The sequence below is a fragment of the Microcebus murinus genome, chromosome 19 (assembly GCF_040939455.1).
Source record: "Microcebus murinus isolate Inina chromosome 19, M.murinus_Inina_mat1.0, whole genome shotgun sequence".
Lineage (NCBI taxonomy): Eukaryota > Metazoa > Chordata > Mammalia > Primates > Cheirogaleidae > Microcebus > Microcebus murinus.
In genome coordinates, this window is record NC_134122.1 from 37113631 (window position 1) to 37136336 (window position 22706).

At 55.1% G+C, this 22706-nt stretch overlaps 3 protein-coding genes across 4 annotated transcripts; 1 reads left to right on the forward strand and 2 right to left on the reverse strand.

Annotated features, from left to right (window-relative positions):
• Positions 1–4279: 4279 nt before the first annotated feature.
• On the reverse strand, positions 4280–9646 carry TGFB1I1 (transforming growth factor beta 1 induced transcript 1). 2 transcript variants are annotated; one of them, XM_012764123.2, is made up of 11 exons: positions 9531–9646; positions 8170–8285; positions 7992–8044; positions 7747–7889; positions 7490–7577; positions 7266–7371; positions 6960–7154; positions 5916–6089; positions 5544–5625; positions 5132–5280; positions 4280–4964 (listed from the first exon to the last, which is right to left on the reverse strand). In XM_012764123.2, the coding sequence occupies exons 1-11, from the start codon at positions 9541–9543 to the stop codon at positions 4698–4700; spliced, it is 1386 nt and encodes a 461-aa protein (XP_012619577.1). In that variant the 5' UTR covers positions 9544–9646; the 3' UTR covers positions 4280–4697. The 2 variants fall into 2 exon arrangements, with proteins under 2 accessions (XP_012619577.1, XP_075851518.1); XM_075995403.1 differs by lacking the exon at positions 9531–9646 and adding an exon at positions 8923–8947.
• Positions 9647–11375: 1729 nt separating this feature from the next.
• On the reverse strand, positions 11376–18383 carry ARMC5 (armadillo repeat containing 5). Its single transcript, XM_012764125.3, has 6 exons — positions 17915–18383; positions 15826–15933; positions 14934–15720; positions 13498–13982; positions 12750–12882; positions 11376–12647 (listed from the first exon to the last, which is right to left on the reverse strand). Exons 1-6 carry the CDS (start codon positions 18381–18383, stop codon positions 11837–11839), a joined length of 2793 nt encoding a protein of 930 aa, XP_012619579.1. The 3' UTR covers positions 11376–11836.
• A 732-nt stretch (positions 18384–19115) lies between these two features.
• LOC105871033 (uncharacterized) lies at positions 19116–22271 on the forward strand. Its single transcript, XM_012764127.3, has one exon. It carries the CDS (start codon positions 19116–19118, stop codon positions 20493–20495), a length of 1380 nt encoding a protein of 459 aa, XP_012619581.1. The 3' UTR covers positions 20496–22271.
• The last annotated feature ends 435 nt before the right edge of the window (positions 22272–22706 follow it).

A 22706-nucleotide genomic window follows, 5' to 3' on the forward strand; every position in this document is an offset into this window, starting at 1 on the left:
GCCCCTTGAGGGACCGGCCCCTGGGCTCCCCAAGGAGAAGGATTAATGGTTACCTCAGGGGCAGTGAGCCGACAAGTCCCCCAGGTCTCATCCCCCCTTCCCAGCTTTGTTTAGCTGAATCAGGTCATATCAAGGCCGAAGGCTGGTCCTGGGGAGCTAGCTGGGTCCTTTCAAGTTCAGGAGCATTTCTTCCTGGGCCTTAGCTCAGTGGGCCTCTCCCCAGTGCCCCAGACTCAAAATTGCCTCTTTCATTCCCTAAAAATACATACCTTCAGCCTCTACCAGGGAGCCTGACTGAGCCAGCCCCCTGGTTTTGTCTAACACAGAAGAATCATTTTCAAACCCAAATCTGACAGTGTTACTCCCCTCCTCAGAAGCCGCCATAGCTCCCCATCACACTCAGGAGGAAGCACAAACTCTTCAGCCTGATTTCCAAGGCCCGCCATGCCCTGACTCCTGCTCACCCTTCCCCTGGTTTCTCCACACCAAATCTGGAGTGAAGTCACATTTCTCGTCTCATTCCCTGAACCTATACACCCTAGACGGTTTCTTTTTTTTCTTTCCTTTCATTCTTTCTTTTTTTTCCCCCTCAATCTTTTGCATAAACTGTGCCCTCTGCTTAGATTGCCTCCCTGCCTTCCAAATGGCCAACTCCTCAGCCTTCAGTGCCCAGCCTGTTACTCTTTAAGAAAGACTGCTCCGACTTTTCTGATACAGTTCTGAGCACACTGTGTGGGTCTTGTCTGGATCCAGGTCTTTCTCCTCAACAGACTAGAGACTCGTCAAGAGCTGAGACTGATCTGATTCATCTCGGCAGTCCCCCTGCTCAGCCCAGGGCTGGACACAAGAAGTGAGGGGTTGGTTATTAATAATATCTGTATGTCTGCCTTTCTAGAAGAATTGACCAGACTCGGATGTTGGGGAACAGTCAGATTATGGCAGCTGCAGTCATCCCTGAGACAGCAAAGAAAGAAAAACATTTTAGGGGAAAATGATGAGTTTTGTTTAAAAAAATACCTTAGTTTGGGTTCATTCAAAAGCAGACCCTGAGACGAGAATGTGGGTGTAAGGACTTTATTGCGGAAGGGATCCCTGTAAGGACTGGGAGGGAGAGGGGAAGTGGGACAAAAAAGGAGAAAGGCCAGTAAAGAGTATGTTGTTGAACGGGTTATAACCGGACCCCAGTGAGGACCCCCGTGACACTGTAAAGGACACACCACAGAAATGACCCTAAGGAGCCAGGAAGTTGGGGTATTCACCAATTCCTGTTTCTCACTGATTGAAAGTTGCAGAGACTGTCACATTTCAGGCCTACCAAGTACATGGAGCACAAGCCCTCCTCCAGAGAGGAACTCGGACAAAAAGCTCTGGAAGTAGCCGGGGAATCTGGTTTCTGGGAACTGTCTGCATATGATTTTCTAGGTGGGCTAAGAGGATAGGGGCAGGGCACCCTCAGTGTCTGCCTCTGCGGATGATGAATTTGAAGTGCCTGAGAGAAATCCAGGAACAAAAAACCACAATGAGATATCACTTAACTCCAGTGAGAACAGCTTTTACCCAAAAGGCCCAAAACAACAAATGTTGGCGTGGATACGGAGAGAAAGGAACACTCACACACTGCTGGTGGGACTGCAAACTAGTGCAACCTCTATGGAAAGTAATATGGAGATAACTCAAAGAGCTAAGAGTAGAGCTGCCATTTGATCTAGCAATCCTACTCCTGGGCATCTACTCAAAGGAAAAAAAGACATTCTATAATAAAGACATCTGCACTAAAATGTTTATAGCAGCACAATTCACAATTGCAAAGATGTGGAAACAACCCAAGTACCCTTCAATATGTGAGTGGATTAATAAAATGTGGTATATGGGCCAGGCGTGGTGGCTCATGCCTATAATTTTAGCACTCTGGGAGGCCGAGGCAAGAGGATCACACAAGGTCAGTAGTTCGAGACCAGCCTGAGCAAGAGCGAGACCCTGTCTCTACTGAAAATAGAAAGAAAATTACCTGGACAACTAAAAATATACAGAAAAAAAAATTAGCCAGGCATGGGGGTGCATGCCCATAGTCCCAGTTACTTGGGAGGCTGAGGCAGGAGGATCGCTTGAGCCCAGGAGTTTGAGGTTGCTGTGAGCTAGGCTGAGGCCATGGCATGCTAAAATGTGTCAGAGGACACATTTGGGTTATAGCCACTTAAAATAAAATCCCCTCACCATGGACTATAAGGCCCATCATGATGTGACATCTATTTCCTCTTTGACCTCATCTCCTATTCTCTCCATTTCTTGCTCTAATCCAGCCAACACTGGCCGCCTTTCCTTTCTCCCAATATGTCAAACTCTGTCCTACCCCCTGGCCTTTGCACTTGCTGTCTCCTCTGCCTGGACTTCTCTCCTTGGGCTGCTCGCCTGGCTGCCCCCTTCTCTACCTTCAAACCTCAGCTTACACACTGCCTTTCATTGAACCTTCTCTGACTACTTGGTTGAAGTAATCCTTCCCCCCCTTCTCTTAGTTTTCTATTTTTTCCTCACTCCTCCTCCTTTCCTTTCTTCTTTGTTCTTTCCTTCCTTAACAAACATTTGTTGAGCACCTGCTTAGCATTAGACACTATTCTAGACACTGGAGAGACAACGGTCAGCAAAACAAACATGCTGCCGGCTCTCAGGAGCTTTTGTTCCAGTTTCAGAATCAGACATAAGCAATCAACAAATAAACACCTACTTACAATAGTGATGAGCGCTGTGAAGGAACTAGGGAGGTGCCATGGGGTGGAAATCAGGGCAAGGGTTGGCTTTACCTAAGGTGGTCAGGGAAGGCCCATTCCTTTATCACACTTGTCACCTGTGTACTGGTTTATCATGTCTTCCCTACTAGACTTCAGCTCCCTGAAGGCAAGAAGCATATCTGCTTGGTTCCCCGTTCCTCCCCAGAGCCTGGCACAGTAAGTGCTCAGTATTAACACTTTGTGAATGAATGGATCAAGACTAGAGATGGCCAATTTGGGCATTCTCAAGATAGAGAGGTGGTTACGTGCCAGGTCATGGGCAGCATTGCCCAGGAGAATGTGTGGAAGAGGAAAAGCAGGAGAACTCGGAAGACCAAAGGAGTGGAGCCTCCAAAAGGAAAAGATCTGGGGGTCTGCCAGAGCCTAGGGCTGAGACCTCACCTTTGTCTCTTGCCCACATATGCTCGCCTTGGCTGCTAGCTCTTCCTGCTGCTAGCATGGAAAGGCCTCTGAGGATCTAGCATTTCCAGCCCCAAAAGCCCCTGTAGTCTGGACCCAGGAGTCTGGGCTCCTTTCCTAGGGAACTGCAGGGTCCAGGGTGAAGGTTCTGGGACTCAAAAAGGCCCCTAGGACTTGAGGACTTAGATGGAACCGAACTCCCCCACACCTGAAAACCCCGGCTCCACCCTTCTCTGCTAGGACTTAGCTCAGGTGTCACCTCCTTCAGGAAGCTTTCCTTGGACTCCCAGTCTGGGTTACAAGCTTCCTTCTGGAAGCTCCTGCAGCCCTCAGTGCTTCCCTCAGTCGCTGCCCTGGCCATACCAAGTGTCATCCTCTGTCTCCTTGGCCAGCCTGGGGCTCTCCAGGGCAGTGACTGCCTAGGCCTGACTCATCTGTGGACCCAGCACCACCCAGCACAGAGCTGAGCCAGGGAAAGTCTCAGGCGGTGACTGCTGAACCAACAAGAAAAGTAAATAATAACTCTGGACGTGCTGACTGCCCTTCCTTGACGTGGCTATTTGAGGGTGGGGGAAGAAAGGGTTAGCTGGGCCACGATTGCATGAAAGCTACAGGTGATTAGCGATGTTGTGGGTCAAAACTGGTAAGAAGGAAACTGTACCTTAGTGCCCAGATCCAAAGGGTGGGCATAAATAAATTGGTACTTGTGGAAGGAGACCCATCTCTAAAGGTCCTTTAAGGGGGGAAAAAAATCTGAGAGCGAAACAGAGGCAGAGCAGGAAGTAGGGGCACATTAAGTGCTTATTTCAAGAACACAGGGAGCTGAGGGGAATAATAGGAGTGGGAGGCTTCCACGGAGCCCCAGTTTGAGTCCTTGTCCTGGTTGTGCTACTATCTGCACAATCCTGTGCAGGTCGCCGCCCTTTCCTGCCTTGGGTTCCCCTGATATTTGAAGTGCGAAGGACGGGAGTGGCCATCTGCGAGGGCTGAGGCCCTAGGTCCGCTCTGTCGCCTGGACAGTGGCCTAGAGTCCGCCGAGGGACAGAGCCAGCACCAGGATCTGGGCAACAGGAGGCAAGAGACACAGCACCAGTGAGACGTGGAATGTGTGTTTATGTAGGTAGAAAAGGTGCACAGAACAGTGGGGGTGGGAGCGGGGGCGGGGGCGGGCAGGGAGCCCTGGCCTGGCGTCTGCTTAGTCGCAATTGCAAGAACCCTCCTCCGGTCAGGGGGCTCCCTCAAGGGCGGGGCTAGAGTGAAGGATTTACTGGGGATCCGTCAGCGGACAATCCGCATTTGGGGCGTGTGGGTTAAGAATTGGCTGAGCCTTTTCTGAACCTGACCCCTGAGAACATTGAGTACCTTAGAGGCGGGTCTCTCCAGGGGGTGGGGCCTCGCAGAGCGGGGTGGGGGTAGCCCCACGCTCCGAGAGCGAGGCCCGGGGTGGGGAGGACTCCGTCTTTCCCGCAGGGCGGGGTGTGGGGGCGCGGCCCCGGGGCGCGGGGCGGGCGGTCAGCCGAAGAGCTTGAGGAAGCACGGCTGGCAGTAGGGCTTGCCGGCGCGCTCCTGGAAGGAGCCCTTGGTGAGCGGGCGCAGGCAGAAGGTGCAGGTGAAGTGGTCTGGGTGGAAGCGGCGGCCCAGGGCCGACACGCAGCGGCCGGTCACCGGGAGGCCACACGTGGCGCACAGCGAGCCGCGGCGCGCGTGGAAATGGTTCTCGCACAGCGGGCGGCCCTCGTGCTCGAAAAAGCTGCCTCCGGAGAAGGGCGCGAAGCATTCCTGGGGAGGGGAGGCCGCGACGGGACGGGTCAGCGGCCGAGCCGGGCCAGGTAACTCGCGGAGTGCCGCGCTGTGCCCCAGCCGGCCCGCCCAGACGCGCCGCGCCGCCCGGCCCGGCCCGGCCCGCCTCGCCCGGGCCCGCCCTCGCCCTCGCCCTGCCGGCGCACCCTGCAGACGAAGCAGTCCGGGTGCCAGAGCGCGCTGAGCGCCGAGATGTAGTTGTCCAGGATGGGGCCCTGGCAGCCCTGGCAGCGCGGGGCGAACAGCTGCAGGAAGTCTCGACGGCAGTAGGGGCGGCCCTCGCGCTCGTGGAAACCTGGGGGCGGGAGGCGAGTGGCCGAGAGGAAAGGGCGCGGCGGGCCCGGGACCCACGCGATCCGAGACGGGGCAGTCAGGGAGAGAGGACGGGTCAGAGGCGGCCAGGGCGGGAGGGGCTGGGACGGGAGCCCACGTGTGGCAGAGGGTGGGGCCAGAGGAGAACGGGAGGAAATTCATGGCCCCAAGGGCTCCGCAGGTCGGAGGGTTGGGGAGAGAGGTCCCCGGACCCCCGGCTTTTCAGGCCGAGCCGAGCTCTCTCACCCTCGTCTCCGAACGGCTCGCGGCAACTGACGCAGCAGAAGTGCTCTGGGTGCCAATGGGTGCCCAAGGCGGTCACCATCTTCTGCGGGGAGCGAAAGGGGACACTCGGTGTGACCGTCCATCCCTTCTTGCCGCTCTCTCCCGCTCCCAACCTGGCTGACGGGGCTGAGGTATGAATCCAGGGGGCAGAAGATCTAACAAGCAGTTTGGGAACCCAAGAGGAGAGCGGAGTCCAAGAGGCCAGGGACGTTGCCAAGGGGCAGGGTGTGGATGGGGGCGCGGGGAGCGGGGGGCGCGGGGACCCATCCGGATGAGGCCCATCACACAGGCTGAGTGGGCCAGTGACAGATCTGCGGGGCCAGCGGGGCTCACGTGTCGGATGGGCTGGTTGCAGAAGCCACATCTTGGTGAGAAGCGCTCGAAGTAGCATTCCGGGCAGAAGGGGGCTCCCTCCTTCTCAAAGAAGCTGCTGCCTCCCAGAGCCATGGAACAGCCACCGCACACGAAGTGCTCAGGGTGCCAGGCCCGGCCCAGAGCTGTCACCACCTGTGATTCAGGGGGATGAGGCTTGGGTCAGAATGGTCCTCTGACTGCCACACACTCAGTGAGCTAAGGTTTAGGTGGCATTTTTCAAGTCTTCTCTCTGAGAGACCAGGATGAAGACTAATGTTCAAGACCATGCAGCCTGTACGGATGGAGATTCAACCCAGCTTTGCTCCAGGGTTGACTTAGTTGTTCACGAGGCATGGCAGGCACAGTACTCACACTACTTTTAGGGGCCCGTGAAAATGTTTTCATTTCTTTTAAAATTGGAGGGAAAAATGAAATAGAAGAAAATGATTTAATATCTAATATGAATATATTCATCTTTATACCAACACAGACATATAATACAATTTTTAATTTTTTTTAATGGAAGAAGGAACCCATGAAGATGAGAATCATAATGCCACCCTGTGTTGCTACGATTGGTGATTCTGGGATGGGAGTTGGGCATTTTATCTAGCAGGAAGCTGTAGGCCAACTACTGGGCACAGCTGTTGTCAATCACATCTGCTTAGCCAATAAGCCAAGAACCAGACATCCCAGGCCAGACTCTGATGGAGGAGAGAAAGTCTTCGTGGATGCCAGAGAAATGGTGTGTGGAGCCAATGAGTCTTGAGATGAGAGTTGGTAAAGGAGCTAAAACAGTGCCTGGCACACAGTAGGGTCACAATAAATGATAACTGGATTGGAATTTTCACCCTCCCACTTACCTGCTGTGTGACTCAGAGTTTCTTCGTCCATAAAATATGAGTAGTACCAGTAATACCCACTTTATAGAGTTATTTATTAAAAGGGAACAGCATATAGCCTGGCTCTCAGTAAATATGGGTCTGTGCGTCTCTGCCTCCCCTCTCACAGGGCTCCACTTACCTGCCCAGCAATAGGTTTATTGCAGGAGCCACAGAGGCCCTTGGCCTGCGTGGGAACACCACGGCGGCTGAGGTCAGACTGTAGCAGCCCCAGCATAGTGTCCAGGCTGCCCTTGCTAGTCAGCTCTGGTGGAGATGGGGAACCCTCATTCATGGAGCTTGCCACTGGTGGCTGGGTTGGCCCAGAGGCTGGAAGCTGCAGTGGGAAGGACATGAGAATTGAGTCAGCAAGGCAGCAGGCATGGCACAGTCTAGAATGAGTTGGGGAGCCACAAATTGGCACCAGCCCAAACCCTGGCTGACTCACATGGTTCTGGACACGGAAGTCAGAGAGCGAGGCCATCAGTCTATCCAGCTCCAGAGTGGCCGAGGTGGCTGAAGACTTTGGGAGGACAGGAGATGGGCTGGAAGGGCTACAAAGAACACAGGTAGTGTCATCTCAGAGCCTCCCAGAGTAATGCTTCCTCTAGTAACGCAGACATCCAAGGCCCATCACCTGTCTCCCAGCCCTGTCAACTATGCCAAACTCACAGGCTGGGTCTTTTCTTGTCTTCAGATTGGTCCTCCTTCTGGTCCCCTGCAGCCACCTTGCTAGATGGGAACTGAGACATTATTTCATCTGGAGACAGGAGAGAAGGATATTGGCCATAGGGTCATGCTCAACTCACTCTCCCAGTTGAGGCTTTGGGTTCCTTGAACTGCTACTCTAGGAAGTATATTCCCCTTGGTCTCCACCCTTCCCTGCCCTGCCTATCTCCCATCAAGTCCTCCCTCAGTAACCCTGGTACCTGTGATGTTGAACTGGGTGGCATTAAGTTCCTGAAGTAACCGATCTAGCTCACAGAGCCCAGTACCCAGGACTCCACTGGAAGAGGAGAATGGAGGGGCCGTAGGGGCTGCAGGCTTTGGAGACCGAGGCTTGCATACCGTACTGGGAAACAGAATGGGAGCCTGGGTTCAGGGGTGGGGAATCCAAGCTTTCTCACCTGAGCCTCAGTTGGCTTCCCTATCCCCCAATTCCTAGGCTCCTCACCTGTACAGATGGTCCTTGTCCCCGGAGGCCCCTGGAGACTCCCCAGACCCGGTCTACAGAGAAGAGATGCTTATGTGGGATGACTGGCCTGGACTTTGGTCTGCTCAGGCCCAGATTCCCCTAGCCTGGGCCAAGCCGGGCCCTGGTAGCTGCCCCAGTCCTCAGAATCTGGTCTCACCTGTGTCTGGTGACCATAGGTTGGGGGAGGTGTGAGTGGCTCTGGGGCACGCTCTTTTGGAGCTCCTGACCTTGGCATATGTGAGGTGGTGGTCTCCAGGTCAGAGAGCAGGGCATCTGCAGGGAGAGGCCATCAGGGTGAGAGATTGAGGGGGTCACTGTTAGGGCAGAGACAGGGCCTTAAGAGATCAGAGGATAAGAGCAAATGGGCAATATTTGAGAAAGACAAAAGCCAGTATTAAGAGCAGAGGTCAAGAATCAGAAGGAAACACAGGGCCAGACCAAGGCAAAGAAGTGGAAGGGATATTTATGACCAGAACATCCCAATCAGCTCATCCTGGGAGTCAAACACAAACCCAGCCGCCTGATTCTTTTAACCTCCCCATCTTCCCTGATGCAGTCAAAACTGGCTCTACTTAACCCAAATCTGGCTCCACTCCAAATTGCTCAATTGGCCATATGCCTGGCACCCAGCTTTCTGATTGGGTGCACTCTCTGCCACACTCACCAATTCCTCCCCCTACCTAAACAGGCCCCGCCCAGCCTGGCTCACTTCCAAACCCCACTGAGTCCCACCCTAGGCTCCTCATTGGCGAGTTTGCTGGGACCTGCTTTCTGATTGGCTTCTTCTCCACGGTACAGTGCCAGTTACTCTTACTGAAGGAGCACCCTCTACTGCAGGATGCTGGAAGCCCTTCCCTCCCATGGTGGGCACAGCCTTGCAGCCCCACTCTCAGCAGAGAGGACAAGATACCCAGGTCCTCCTTCCACACCTCCCAAGCCTGTCCCGACACCATCCCCAAGTCCGGGTTCTTTGAACCCTTTCCCTTCCAGAACCTGGAAATTCTTGCCCCTTCACTCTTCAAACCCTTAAATCTCTCTCTGGCATCTTGACACTCTTCATCTATTATTCTCTTCCTTGCCCCAGGGACTTGACCCCAGACATACTTAGGAGCCCTTAACTCTTCTCTTCCCAAAACCCTGGCGCAGGCCCGCTTTCTTGTACAAAACTTGATGTCATACTCTCCCCTCCCGTCTACTTTCCCAGACCCTGGGCCCAAAGTCCCTTTAACTCCTCCCTTCCCAGAGCCCCTGAGCCCAGGAGCCCACAGGCGCTAAACCTCCCATTTCATGCCCCGCAGCCAGGGATGAAGGAGCAGAGCTAGGGGAGAAGGGAGGGAGCGGCCGGCCCAGGAAAGGCAGGGAGAGAGGCAGGAAGGGGACGTGGAGTTGGAAAGGAGGCGCGGGCAGAGACGAGAAGCAGGAGCTAGGGGATGGGGAGATGCCGGGAGTGCGACAGCGGGGAAGCAGATCTAGGCAGCGGTGAGGGGCTGGGGACCCGGGGATCCGGGCCCCACTCACCCAGGTCCTCCATGGCGGGGCGCAGGCGGGTGGCGCGGGGCGAGCAGGGCGGGGGCCGTGTCCGGTGGGGGCGGGGGCGGGGGGACGTCCGGGAGCTGGAAGCCCGGGCGTGACCATGTAAGGAAGCCGGGACCCGCTGGGATGGGGATTGGGGGGGGCCGTGAACGGGGGAACCGGGGTGGGGGCGTGGAAGGGAGGGAGTGCCTCTGCCCACCCGAGCCCAGCCCGCCGGCCTGCCGCGGAGGCGGCCACACCCCAGTCTTGGCCTCAGCGGCAGGGAGCCGCAGGCGACCAGAGCCAGAACCAGAGAAGTGGCTCTTCCAGACCAAGCCCTAGAGGCCCAAGCATACGCCCGCCAAAGCCAGCACCCGAGTCCTAGACAGAGCCTCCCTCCCACCAGGGCCATTCCTGACAGACTTGTCCCAGACAGGATTTTTGAGTTGGGGGCAGGCGTGCTGTTCTGAGGTTCAGTCAGACCCCAGGTTCAAAGACTTTCCGTCGGAGACCCTGACAGACAAATAAACAGAGATCCCAAGAGGCATACACACTAGACACAAAGAAATCTCTCAGAGTGGAGACAGACAGAGCGACCCCACCACATTCTAAGCTAGGACGTTCCCTCTGAGACTCGGACATAGACACAGGTAAACTGACACCCAGGCCCAAGCCCCACGCAGACTCAGGGAAAACATTCCCGGGCAGCCAGACCTCAGCCAGCCTGCAGGACAAAGCCTTTCTCCAACACTGAGGTGACCCAGGCCTGTTCTAAAACAGCCCTTTCCCAAGATACTGATGAGCACAGAGAAGGCAAGACACAGACTCGGGCCACAAAGTACCAAGAGGCCTTCCTTCCCCAGAGGCCCTGAGAGATCAAAGTGGAAAGGAGACACTCTAGAGATGGGTGTGGACAGACACAACTGTGCTGCAGCCACTCTTGTGGGCAGATCTGAGCACTGGACTGTGGGTCTCAACCCAGGAGCAAATCAGAACCTGGGGAGCTTTTAAAAAATGCTGATGCCCAGGGCACCCCATAGTCCATTTCAATCAGAAAGGGCCCAGGCATCAGAATTTTTTCAAAGCTGCCTGCATGGCCCTAACATAGCCTGAGAACCAAAGGCCTGGATGAACACCCATAGAGGCCCTGAAACAGCAAGACTAAGCTTAGCTCCCCAGAGGCAGACCTTGGCAGGCCCAGATGAGCACTCTCCTCAAAGTCAGGCTGCCACCCACGTGGTCAAAGATCTGGAGGTCAGGTGATGGAGACCCAGCCTTGGACACCAAAGCAATGTGAGCCCTTCCCTCACCTGAATGCCAGCACACGGCTTTGGCTCTCTCTGGGCATGATTAAGACAGGGCCTCAAAGACTCCAGGAACACAGCAGGTCTTCCCTTAGGCAGACAGCAGCAAGACACATGGCCCAAGTCAGGAAAATGAACCCAGGGACTGAAGGCCCAAGGTGGGCAAAAGATAGTCAGGAAACAGTAATGCCAAGGCCTTCCACACACATCCCCACACTCATGGCACTCCCTCAGCACAACCCTCTCGGCCCTGACAGAGCCATGTGTGTGTCCAGCTGGGTGTTATGTCTGAGCAATGAGGCCCCGTGAGCAGGAAGCAGACTTCCCTTGGGGCTCAAAACCACATCCTAGGAAGAAGTATGGGAACTCTACCCTATCCTGGGGCTCCAGGGACCACTCCCTGGTCAATTACTTATTAAACTCTCACATGCCAAGGGTGGCCTGTGTCAAGGCACGGAGACTTAGTTAGATAAGACTTTGCTTGGTGGGTGAAGGGGTGGGGGTACTACCACAGGAAAGAAAGCAGAGACACCACACAACAAAGGTATCCAACTCCAAAGTTTTTAATCTCAACTCCAGAGAGCCAAGCCAGATCCCTGGGGCCCTGGGCTGTTCTTCTCTTGGGCCCCATGCCCAGGCCCTGCCTGGCCTTGGCTTCTCACTCCTGGGTCTTCAGATCCTCTCCTGCAGTAGCTGATGCAGCTCGCTGGGCAGGGAGCTGCAGGCCTGAGTCCAGTAGAATTGCAGGTCATGGCTGGGATGGGGGCTGGGCCCAGCAGAGGTGCATAGAGGCAAGGGGAGGGCGGGAGAGCTGGGCTCACTGTGGGAGACACCAGGCCTTGGAGGCAGCAAGGGGAGTCCGCAGCGTCATCCTGAGAGTCCGTTTCCATCTTCTCATCAGTTCTTGATGATCACTCCTTCTACTCAGCCTCCTCTCTGACCAGTCTGAGGGAGGTCTCCTTCACAGCCAAATTGTCCTTGGGTCCCCTCCAAGGGGACATCAACAGTCTAGGCTGGGACCTTTGCCTCCAACTCAATCCCCATCACCACAGCCAGTAAAGCCTCAGTCAGGAGCCCAGCCTCCTCGCCCGCTGCCTCCACAAGCCCCACCAGGGCCAGGCCCCGCTTCCTTGGGCACTGCCCTGGCCCCAGTGTCCAGCGGGCACAGTGGGCAGCCAGCCGGGGCCGGCCCAGGCGGAACACCTCACCCACAGACTCCGGCCCACCCTGAGGCCCCAGGTGGATGCGGCCCACGGCCTCTTCCAGCTCCTCCTCCAGCCCAGGCAGCAGGAAACGGCCAGCAGCCTCCAGCGCCTCCTCAGCCTCTGAGCCCAGCAAGGGCTGGCCTGGCGGGGGCACGGGCCCCAGGGCAGCCCCACAGCCCCGGCAGCCATGCAAATGATGCAGGATAGGCCGGGCTGCACTGGGTGACAGGCCTCGCAGCGGCACTAGGTCCATCTGTGCTTCGGCAAAGCTGCCAGATAGCAGAGCCCGGAAGAAAGGGGAGGCAGTCGCTGAGGCAGCTCGCTGGGCAGGGAGCCGCAGGCCTGAGTCCAGTAGGAAATGCAGGTCAGGGGCCGGGACGGGGGCTGGGCCCAGCAGAGGTTCGTAGAGGCAAGGGGAAGGTGGGTCCAGGTCCAAGGGGCTTGCGGGTGGGAGAGCTGGGCTCACAGGGGGACACATCAAGCCTTGCAGGCAGGAGAGGGAGTCCGCAGCAAAGAAGAGGAAGAGCGGGTGTGGAGCTGGCCGAGTTAGTGCTGCGAGGAGAAGACGGAGGCCGCCCTGGTCCAGAAGTAGCCGGCGCCACAGAGAGGGCTTCCTATGGGGGAAAAGGCAGTCTTTTAGGAGGTGGAAAAGAGTGACACTGAGAAACGGCAACATCATTCCCCTGACCCCTGCAAGGCCCCCACATCCTCCTCACCGACAGATGAAGGGCAGGGTCAGCGCGCAAGCCACACGGTCCTCAGGGCTCCCAGAGAGCAGCAGGTGAGTGAGGGCACCTACTCCGAAGGGTGACTCGGCCTGTACGGTCAGGTTTTGCAGTAGCATCTCACCTGCAGGGGTGGGCAGAGCTGGTCAGGTTGGTGTTGGTGTCCAAGATTGGGGTGGGAGGGACAAAGCAGGACTCTGGGCCCTTGAAAGGAAGCAGGGTAAAGCCTCAGGGCAAGCAATCAGGGCGCGGAAGAAGGGTATGGCTGCAGGCCCTGGAGGGCTGGGGTCAGGAGGCTAGGAACTAGAAGTCAAGGGCGAGAACAGAAAATGGGATGGTCAGGGTGGGGGTCTGGGCCCTCAAGGACTGAAACAGTCTGCAGTTGGGGCACGGAAGACAGGGCAGTCTCTGGCAGTATTGGAAGTGGTGGTGGGGCCTGGGAGGATGTAGGGCTTCAGCCTGGCCTCACCAGTCAGTGGCAGTGGGGAGTAGTCAAAACAGTGCAGAACCAAGAGCAGAGTTGGTAAAGAAACACAGGCAAGATTCTAGGTTGTCGGGGGCCACACCTGGTGTCAGGGTCTGTGTGCCCCAAGGCTTGGGCAGAGGACAGAGCAGAACTCTACATGCTAGGCCTGTGGAGCAGAAGGGAGTATCCCACTCCCCACCTGGTGACTGGGGTCGTTTGATGGTGGGCTGGGGAGGACAGTGAGAGGGCAGGAAAGCAGGGGAGGGGACTTACCTAGCTCTCGGTGCTGGCTGCGGCGAACAGGCCGGGCACGTGGTGCGGGCCAGTCATCTGGTGCCACACCGAGCACCAGCCAGGCCCGCAGCAGCGCTGCGCCGTAGCTGCGCACGAAGGCCTCGAGGCAGGCAGGGTTGCAGGTGAGGCGTGCCAGGATGCGCAGTGCGCGTGGGCTTGGTGGACCGGGTGCGCCGGTCACGTAAGCCAGTAGGCCGCACAGTGCGGGGCCAGTCACCAGAGCCCCGCTTGGGTCGGGAGCCTGGGAGAAGCGCGACAGCAGCAACAGCGCAGGTCCCTCGTGTCCCCAAGGCTCCTCGGTGGAAGTGGCAGGGCTGCGGCCTGTCGTGCGCAGTGTGCGTGGTGTCCGCAGCACGGTCGGGCTGACTGGCTCAGCTGCCTCTGGTGGGGGACCACGTTCCGGAGACCAGTCCGGAGAGATGTCTCCGGGGCCTGCGGCATAGCCCTCGGAGATCAGCCATGACCTGCAGAGGGCAGAAAGAGGACACCGAACCCATAGTTGAGATGACGAGCAGAGTCAAAGGAGGCGTCTTGCAAAAGGAGGTGAAGCAGGAGAGAAGCGGAAGTTGGATAAAGGGGGGATGGGACAAAACAGAAGTTAGGGAGAGGTGACCAAAATCTCTTTCAGAAATTGCTGATGCCTATCATGTGCCAAGCCCTGTTTTAGGTGCTGGGGAACAGCACCAAACAAAACAAAGTCCTTGTCCTCCGGGAGTTGATGTTCTATTTAGAGAAGCAGACAACAGTATCAGTAAAGTATTTGGTACGTTAGTGTGTGTAAACTGGTAACTGAGAAAAATAATTTAAAGGAAGTCAGAAATAAAGGCATGTATGAGGAAGGGCGGTCCAGGTAGAGAGAACAGCAATCAAAGAGGCCCTGATATGGTACCCACCTATCATGTTCAAAATCTAGCTAGAAGGCGGTAAGTGTGTAGCAAGCACCAGGGAGAGTGGCAGGAAATGATGTCAGAGAGTTCCCAACAGGACCAACATTTACTGAGCAACGCTTAGTGCCAGCTAAGGGGCAAATCTTAACAACAACTCCATGGGGCACTATGTTACACACAGGGAATCAGAGTCTCCGAAGAGCTTGCCCATGACGTTCCTCCATATAAATGATGGTAACAGAACAAGAACTTGGACACCAGAGCACATCATCTTAACCAGCACACAGACACCCAAAGTTCAGAGATGCTGGTGTGGAACCAAAGCCAAAAGGTAGATCCAGGGGACAGGAGGTATGTTTAATGGGGACTGGAAGGTGGTCATGTCAGAAAGAACAAGGAATCAGGAGTTCTAGTCAACAAAAGTCTGAGACAAAATGGGGGGGGCGGGGTAGTGAAAAGGACCAGAAGAGACACAAATCCCCACCCCAAGAATTGCCCGCCCTCCCAATCCTTGAGGTGGGGACTCACCTGAGGCTTCGGAAGCTTCCAGCCTCTGCCCGCTCAGGGGTCCGCTCCTCAGGGAAGTCCCAGGAAGCAGCTTCTCTTCCCTCTTCTTCCTCATCTCCAGCCTCACCACACAGCTGCCCAGCCAGGAGAGGCACAAGTCCTAGGGCCTGTAGCCTGCCCAGGGCCCCGGTATCATAGAGAAAGCCCACAAGGGCGGCCACAACTCGAGGGTGCCAGGCACTGGCACGAGGGTCCCGCAGCAGGCCCATCAGCAGTTCCAAACCTCCAGCGTCCCGCAGCCGGGCCCGGTTGATGGCCTCCCGGCACAGGAGGCACACAGCCCGCACCAGGGGCTGCTGCGAGGTGGGGCTGGCCCCACTGGGGCCCCGGCGCCTCTGGAGCTCACCTAGTAGCACCTCCACACCACCAGCATTGCCTAGTGCAGGTCGTACCAGGCCTTGGGCACATAGGTTGGCAAGGATCAGAATGGTGGCCTCGCTTACTGCCCGTTTGGGGTGGGAAGCTAGGCTGACAAGTGGGCCTAGTCCCCCACCCAGACTTAGCTGCTCAGCACAGGCCCGGGAGCAACTTCGGCTGAGTTCCAGGAGGGCACGGACTAGGGCTGAGGTCAGGGCAGGGTCTGGGGCAGCAGCCAGGAGCTCAGCCAGTGGACGCACTGCTCCCTGCTGTGCCAGGGCCAGGCGGTGCTGGGGTGAGTCCGCCAGGTTGCGGAGGGCACGCACCACACTCTGCAGGCACTGTGAGTCCTGGCAGGCTGTCAGGCTCTCAACGAGCAGGGGAACAGCACCTGAAGAGAGAAGGAAAGCAGAGGATAGAAGGTGAGCAAGCACAGACACTCAAGCCCTTCTCCCACCTCGAGCCCCAGCTGACCCCACCCTCACAGCCTTCTCACCTGCAGAGTGGATGTCCCCACAGCTCTCAGGTTCCATGGCTAAGTTCCCCAGAGCACGGGCTGTTCGGTTCTGGATGCTGTCTGTCTTCACGCACTGAAGAATGGTCACTGCAAGGAGAATTTGGGCTTGTGAGGGTTCTGCCCTTTATTGTCTCTTTCATTAATCACCTCAAGAATGTGGCCTGATGGCCGGACGCCGTGGCTCACGCCTATAATCCTAGCACTATGGGAGGCCGAGGCGGGAGGATGGATTGAGCTCAGGAGTTCAAGACCAGCCTAAGCAAGAGCGAGACCCCATCTCTACTAAAAATAGAAAGAAATTAATTGGCCAACTAATATATATATATATAGAAAAAATTAGCCAGGCATGCCTATAGTTCCAGCTACTTGGGAGGCTGAGGCAGGAGGATTTTGCTTGAGCCCAAGAGTTTGAGGTTGCTATGAGCTAGGCTGATGCCACAGCACTCACTCTAGCCCGGGCAACAAAGTGAGACTCTGTCTTAAAAATAAATAAATAAAAAAAAATAGAAAGAAATCAGTTGGACAACTAAAATATATATATATATATATATATATATATATATATATATATATATATACACACACACACACACACATACATATATATATATATTAGCCAGGCATGGTGGCGCATGCCTGGAGTCCCAGCTACTTGGGAGGCTGAGACAGAAGGATTGCTTGAGCCCAGGAGTTTGAGGCTGCTGTGAGCTAGGCTGACACCACAGCACTCTAGCCTGGGCAACAGAATGAGACTCTGTCTCAGAAAAAAAAAAAAAAAAAGTGGCCTGAGAGGGTCAGGGAAGGCCTTCAAAAGAGGCTAACACTCGATCTGGTCTAGAGAGCTAAACAGGTAGGTATTTGCTAGAAGGATAGTAGATGAGGGTGTGAGAGGGCATTTCTGGTTTGGAAGCAGTTTTTGCAAAGGCCCAGATGTGAGACCTAGTATCTGTGCTATAACCTCATGAAGGGCTTCAAATGACAAGCCAAGGGGTCAGGACCTGAAATGTGAAGGCACTGGAACCAATGCAAGGGTTTTAGAAGGGGAGTGACCCCTGGATCCATGGGAAGAAAGGAATAGGACTGAGGGAGTGGTGAAGAGACTGTCCCAATAGTCCAAGCAAGAAAGGACAATAGCTTCTTAAACCAACTCAGCTATAAGCATCACCCAACCCAGGGGTACCAGTCTCTGGGCACATGGTAGAAGTAGGGATAGAAAAGTGGACGGATTCAGGGGCTATTCAAAATCAAAATAGAAACTGAATTATGAGGGTACCAGGTCTCTTGTCAAACACATTATGATCCAGATGCATTTTATGTAAATGTTAAATATATTAATGCTTCATTTATCACAAAAATTAATATTTTATCAAAACTAGCCTAATTTAATGGAGGGCAAACCATGTTTTGTAAACTGTGTTCACATGATTGCCACTAGGAGGCACCAATTTAGCTGGTAGACAGAAAAATCTTACCTTTTGCTGGGATTTCTTACTGTTCGTTTCTATTATAATGACGTGAAGTACCAAGCCCATGCTTAGAGTAATTGGGTGCTATATTTGTTTTTCATTCTTTTCCCACTCCAATTTTTCAAGATAGCTATTATTATCCTATTTTACAAGGAATCTTAGCCTCGGAGGGATTAGGTAACTTTTGCAAGAGACCTCCCTTTCTGAACCACTACACCTGGCATCCGCTCATCAAATTAGGGCTTCAGACCCTTGCACATGGCCAGACACATAGGAGGCACGGAGTGTCCTCTTAACTGGAGGATAAGAATCAACTGAAAAAGTCACCAAATAATCCTTTGGGGTCTGCTAGTCCAGACGCGAGGGAAGTGCCCAACAGTCAATATCTAGATCATGGCTGTATTTATCTGGTCTGGGACGGTTCTGGTGTAATCTATACAGAGAACGGTGACGTCGCGGGACATAACAGCTTGAGAAATGAGACCGCAGCGTCATCACAAAGCACGTTATTCCAAGCTATGACGCAAAGAATTCAAGACTGCCCAAGCCCAGACAAGAGAGACAGGTGGAATCTTTCTAGGAAATGGGGGCGGAGCACTTACCCAAAGTTAGTATGCCTCCGAGCTTGCGCACTTCAGCCCTGCACGCCCCTTCCGTACAGCAGTTGGCTAGGATGCTGAGCGCCAAGTCCAGCGTCTTGCGCAGGCGCACTGGCGGCGAAGGCGTCGACGACACAGAAGGGGCGGAGCCCAACGAGGGGGCAGGGCCAGAAGTAGCTGGCACAGCCGATGAGGGGGCGGAGCCGGGGCCGGCCTGGGAAGGGGCGGGGCCCGCTGCCGCCGCTCGCCGTAGCAGCGCGAGAAGGGGGCGGAGCCCGCCGCGTGCCCGGAAGCGCTCGATTCCCCCCTCTGCCTTGATGTGGCGCGTGCGGAGGGCTAAGAGCGCACGGCCCAGGAGTGTCTCGCTGGTAGCTGAGTCCTTTTCCCCACCCAGGCCCTCCCCGGCCGCCGCCGCGAGCTGCGCGACGCAGAACGACAGCGAGTCCGTGAGGGTTGGTTTCGCAGCCGCCATCTTGGCTCGGGCCTAAAGCTCCGCCCCACTTCTCGCAGCTTAGCCGAGGGAGCGGAACTGGAGGAGAGGGGCGTGGCCGGTGTCCTCCTCTCTTACGCTTTTTAAATAGCGCTGCCGCAGTTTTCCTGCGAGTCGGAAGTTGTAATTATCGATCCCGGAACTCTGGTTCTTGCACCGCCGCAGAAGGCAAGTCGGGAGTGGTGGTTATATAGTCGTGAGAGCCCAGGAGGCGCATGCGGTGCATGCTGGGATTTGTAGTCCGCACCAAGCTTAACTTGCCTCCTTCAGGACGGATGGGAAACTCTCTTCCAGGAGTCTCCCTGTGTGCCGGTGCCTCTGGGGATCCTGACGTCCAACCATGGAGTCTTCCTACTGTGCTGCTTTGCCCCTGGCGTGTCCTTGGCAGGGACCGCCTTTCTGCCTTCAGGCTCACTTCGCTGCCCCCCAGCAGTGGCCGGGGCTCCGAAGTCCGGGCTGACGGATTCGGAGTACCCTGAGCCAGGCCTAAAATGTTAAGTCCTGACAGCACCGCAGATGGGAGCTCTTGCTCGGTCAGGTGAATGAGAGGGTTAAACCTACCGAGAACGTTCGCTGCCACTTCCTAGAGCGGCACTGGCTTGTGGACTTTTCCGTTTCCGTTGCCTGACCCCAGGGTCCCGAGTCTCTCCAATAGTGACTGTGTTTATGAGCTGAGTAGCTGGCATCTAGGAAACCGGGCGCTCTTCACCCGCAATGGAGTCGGTGGCAGCAGAAGTGGCGAGGGAGAACCCGGACGGGGCGGAGCAGCAGGGAAGCGGAACATTAAGATACCGGGGAGGCTCCAGCTCGCCCCTGGATTGCGAGGTTGTTCCGCTTGAGCGGCCTTTCCTGGTGTGGCAGGGGCAACCGGCCGCCCGGGAAATGCTGCTGGGCCTGCAGTACCTATGTAGGCCAGGCTCTGGCCCTGGAGAGGAAGATTTTGCCAAGACTAACCTTCCTGCACTGTCCAAAGCCTTTGAGTGCCGGAAGTGTGGGCTGACCGCAGCCTGCCTCCCCGACCTCATTCACCACCAAACCAGCCACGCAGGTGACAAGCCTTACAGTTGTCCGGAGTGTGGCAAAAGCTTCCGACGTGGCTCAGATCTGGTTAAGCACCACCGCGTACACACTGGTGAAAAGCCGTACCCTTGCCCCGAGTGTGGCCGTTGCTTCAGCCTTAGCTCCAACCTTATCCAGCACCGTCGTTCCCACGCAGGCCTCCGGCCCCACAAGTGCCTGGAGTGTGGGGAGGCTTTTGGCCGCAGTTCAGACCTGGCAAAACACAAACGGGTGCACACAGGTGAAAAGCCGTACACCTGTGTTGAATGTGGTAAGACTTTTAGCGTCAGCTCCAACCTGATCCAACACCAGCGTACGCACACGGGGGAGAAGCCTTACCGCTGTGGGGACTGCGGTAAGAGCTTCAGCCTTAGCTCCAACCTGTTGCAGCACCAGCGTTCACACACCGGTGAGAAGCCCTACCGCTGTGCCTGGTGCGGTGACAGCTTTGGGCGCAGCTCCTATTTGCTAAAGCACCAGCGTTCACACACTGGTGAGAAGCCCTACAATTGCTGTGAGTGTGGCAAGAATTTCACCAACAGCTCGGACTGCCTACGGCACCAGCGCACCCACAATGGAGAACGGCCCTTCAGGTGTCCTGAATGCGGCCATGGCTTTAGTGAGCTCACTAAGTTCACTGAGCACCAGCGCATCCACCTGGGTGAACGGCCCTATGCCTGTTCAGAATGTGGCAAAAGCTTCTACCATAGCTCCAAGCTCCTTAAACACCAGCGCTTGCACACAGGTGAGAAGCCCTACAAGTGCTCTGATTGTAGCAAGAGTTTTGTGGACAGTTCAAATCTGCTGCGGCACCAGCACACTCACACAGGCCGGAAGCCTTATGTTTGCAGTGAGTGTGGCAAGAGCTTCAGCCAGAGCTCCCACCTGCTTGTCCACCAGGTCGCCCACAGTGGGGAGAAGCCCTACATCTGCCTGCAGTGTGGCAAGGCCTTTGCTCGAAGTTCCAACTTGGGCCAGCACCAGCGGACACACCAGGGTGGCAGTGTCTGCAAATATCCCAGGCTTCAGTTTTAGCCCAACTTTCAGCTCTGACTTTGGTTCATTGTTCAAGGAGCCTGAAGGGACTAGGGTCTCTAAGCAGACCCGCTTTCTGCTCCCCTAGGGCTGTTGACTTGAGAGCTGATGATGGGATTTGGAAGGGTCTCTACATCTTTTGCCAGGCCTTCTGGGCTGAGTCAACCCCAAGCTGGAAGAATCAGAACACTAGAGTTGTGATCACTGTCTTCAGGGAGTCCTTCCAGATAAGAGGGTTTAGGCCTATTCTTTAAGGCTGCAAAGACAAAACTTTGGCCAGCTAGAGGGAGAGTTTGGGGATGGTAGGGCTGTCTAGCATTGACCTAGCTGCTTGCAGATGTAGGACACCTCTGGCAATTGCTGACCTGCTCTGTTCACAGGCCTAGGGACTGATAGGATTAATCACACCAAGGGCAACAACTACCTCTTCCCAGAGGAATGGGACCAGGAGCCAGGCAAGCCCCTGTGAGGAATGCAATGGCAGGGCGGTGGGAGGGGATCCCCTAACCTAACTTCAAGAGAGGACCCTGCGAAAGACTGTTCTGGTAGAGGGACCAGAGAGTTTGAACTTGGGGCCATTATATGAGCTCTGGGGTGTATGACCCTTTTGAAAGACCTCTCACCATGATAACTATCTTTACAGGTGAAGCAGGGTGGTAGGGCCCCAGAACAGACCTGTCTGTTGAGTTCAGAGGATGCTTTGCAGCATTTCTAGGCAGGGGCAAAAAGCTCAACATTTATACCTTCCCCTTCCTCAGCCCCTTCCCTCACAAGTGCCCCAGGCTCTTTCTCTGCTCCCCTGTCAATAGAGAAAAAATGGTGAAAATTCACTTGTGCCTGGACATTGGGGACTGAATGTGGCCCTTTTGCCTGGGCATTGCCCAAAGAAATGTATTTCTACTGGTAAAACTTAGTGTATATGCGAGTTGGGGGAGGCTACATAATCTGTGCTCAGAGCAGAGTCCAAACTGTGAGGCTCTTCCCTCCCCATAGCTGCCGTGTTCCTGGGAGAGGCACAGACATAAGCCCTTTTGAGGTTGGAGGAGGGAGCTGCTGGTGGGATTTTCTTACCATTAGCCCAGGCATCTGGTTCCCTGCCTCCAAATTTTGCCTTTTATCAAGCTTGCCGCATCAAGGACTGTGCCCACAGAGAGTAGGGGCTAAAGGGAATTAATATGAAGTAACCCCACCCTCAGCTTTGAGCTCAGAGTGCTTGGGATTGTCTCTTCCTGGCTGTGTGACCTTGGGCAGGTCTGTCTCATCTGAGCCTGTTTCTTGGTCAGGGCTGGCTACCTCATGAGGTTGTGGTGAAGACTCCATGGGAACATCAATATGAAGCACCTGGGTCAGAGAAGTGACTCAGTAAACCTCAGTTCCCTTCTTTCTAGACCCCTGTCAAGCACTATGCCAGCTCATGCACAAGTGTCTCCCTCAGATTACAGAAATGAGTGAGACAGCCCCAGCCCTGGGATGGCTTGCTAGCCTCTGAAGGATGTGGCCTGAGGACGAGTAACAACAGAGTGAAGGATGCTGGGAGTGAAGAAGGGCCCTGCCTGGAGCAAATCTGGGAGGCTTCATGAGGTGACATCTAATGAACAGCACTTGTGTCCTCAAGCCAGAAGCAACAAATGCCCCCGAACAGGAGGTCAGCGATGAAGGAAAGGGGTTTTAACATGTTCCTCATCAAGGACAAAAGAGCACAAGCCAGGATTTGAGTTGCAGGCCTGAGCCCAACATTTACATAGTAGGTGCTCAATAAATAACTGCAAATACTAATCAGGTCCTGTTTACGCTGCTTACTAGTGGTCTTTGGGCCTCAGTTTCCTCAAAGTTGCATTGAATGAGTGTCAAGTGTTGTAAACTTACTCTGCGAAAGTCTGTACCTGCATACAGATGTTAGGTATGTGGTGGACAGGGGCATGGGAGAAGAATTTGTGTGCAAAATCCCTTTCAGAGATAAGCTAATTTCTCACACTGAGGCAGGTATTCCTGGGCCCCTTCTCTCAAATTGCAGGAAACCGGCCTAACTGGAACAGGGAGTCAGACCACACCACAGAAGCAGGAGAGATGGGCTTAATGCAACAGCTATCTATCCAGAGCCCTGCATTCACTGTGCCCTGAGCTGGGTTTAGAAGCAGCCTAACTGTCCAAGCATGTGACCATTGCTTAGGCCAGAGATCAGAAACAGATTTATTTTGGCCCTCCCAGTAT

Coding starts and splice junctions, on each gene's coding strand:
- TGFB1I1 (XM_012764123.2), bottom strand. Junction 7,155..7,265: donor ACTTCCGTGTCCAGAACCAT/GTGAGTCAGCCA, acceptor TTCCCACTGCAG/CTTCCAGCCTCTGGGCCAAC. Junction 5,281..5,543: donor CGAGCCGTTCGGAGACGAGG/GTGAGAGAGCTC, acceptor TCCCGCCCCCAG/GTTTCCACGAGCGCGAGGGC.
- ARMC5 (XM_012764125.3), bottom strand. CDS start 18,383: ATGGCGGCTGCGAAACCAACCCTCACGGACTCGCTGTCGTTCTGCGTC. Junction 13,983..14,933: donor GGAAGCTTCCGAAGCCTCAG/GTGAGTCCCCAC, acceptor TGCCCTCTGCAG/GTCATGGCTGATCTCCGAGG. Junction 12,648..12,749: donor ACCCTGCCCTTCATCTGTCG/GTGAGGAGGATG, acceptor TTTCCCCCATAG/GAAGCCCTCTCTGTGGCGCC.
- LOC105871033 (XM_012764127.3), top strand. CDS start 19,116: ATGGAGTCGGTGGCAGCAGAAGTGGCGAGGGAGAACCCGGACGGGGCG.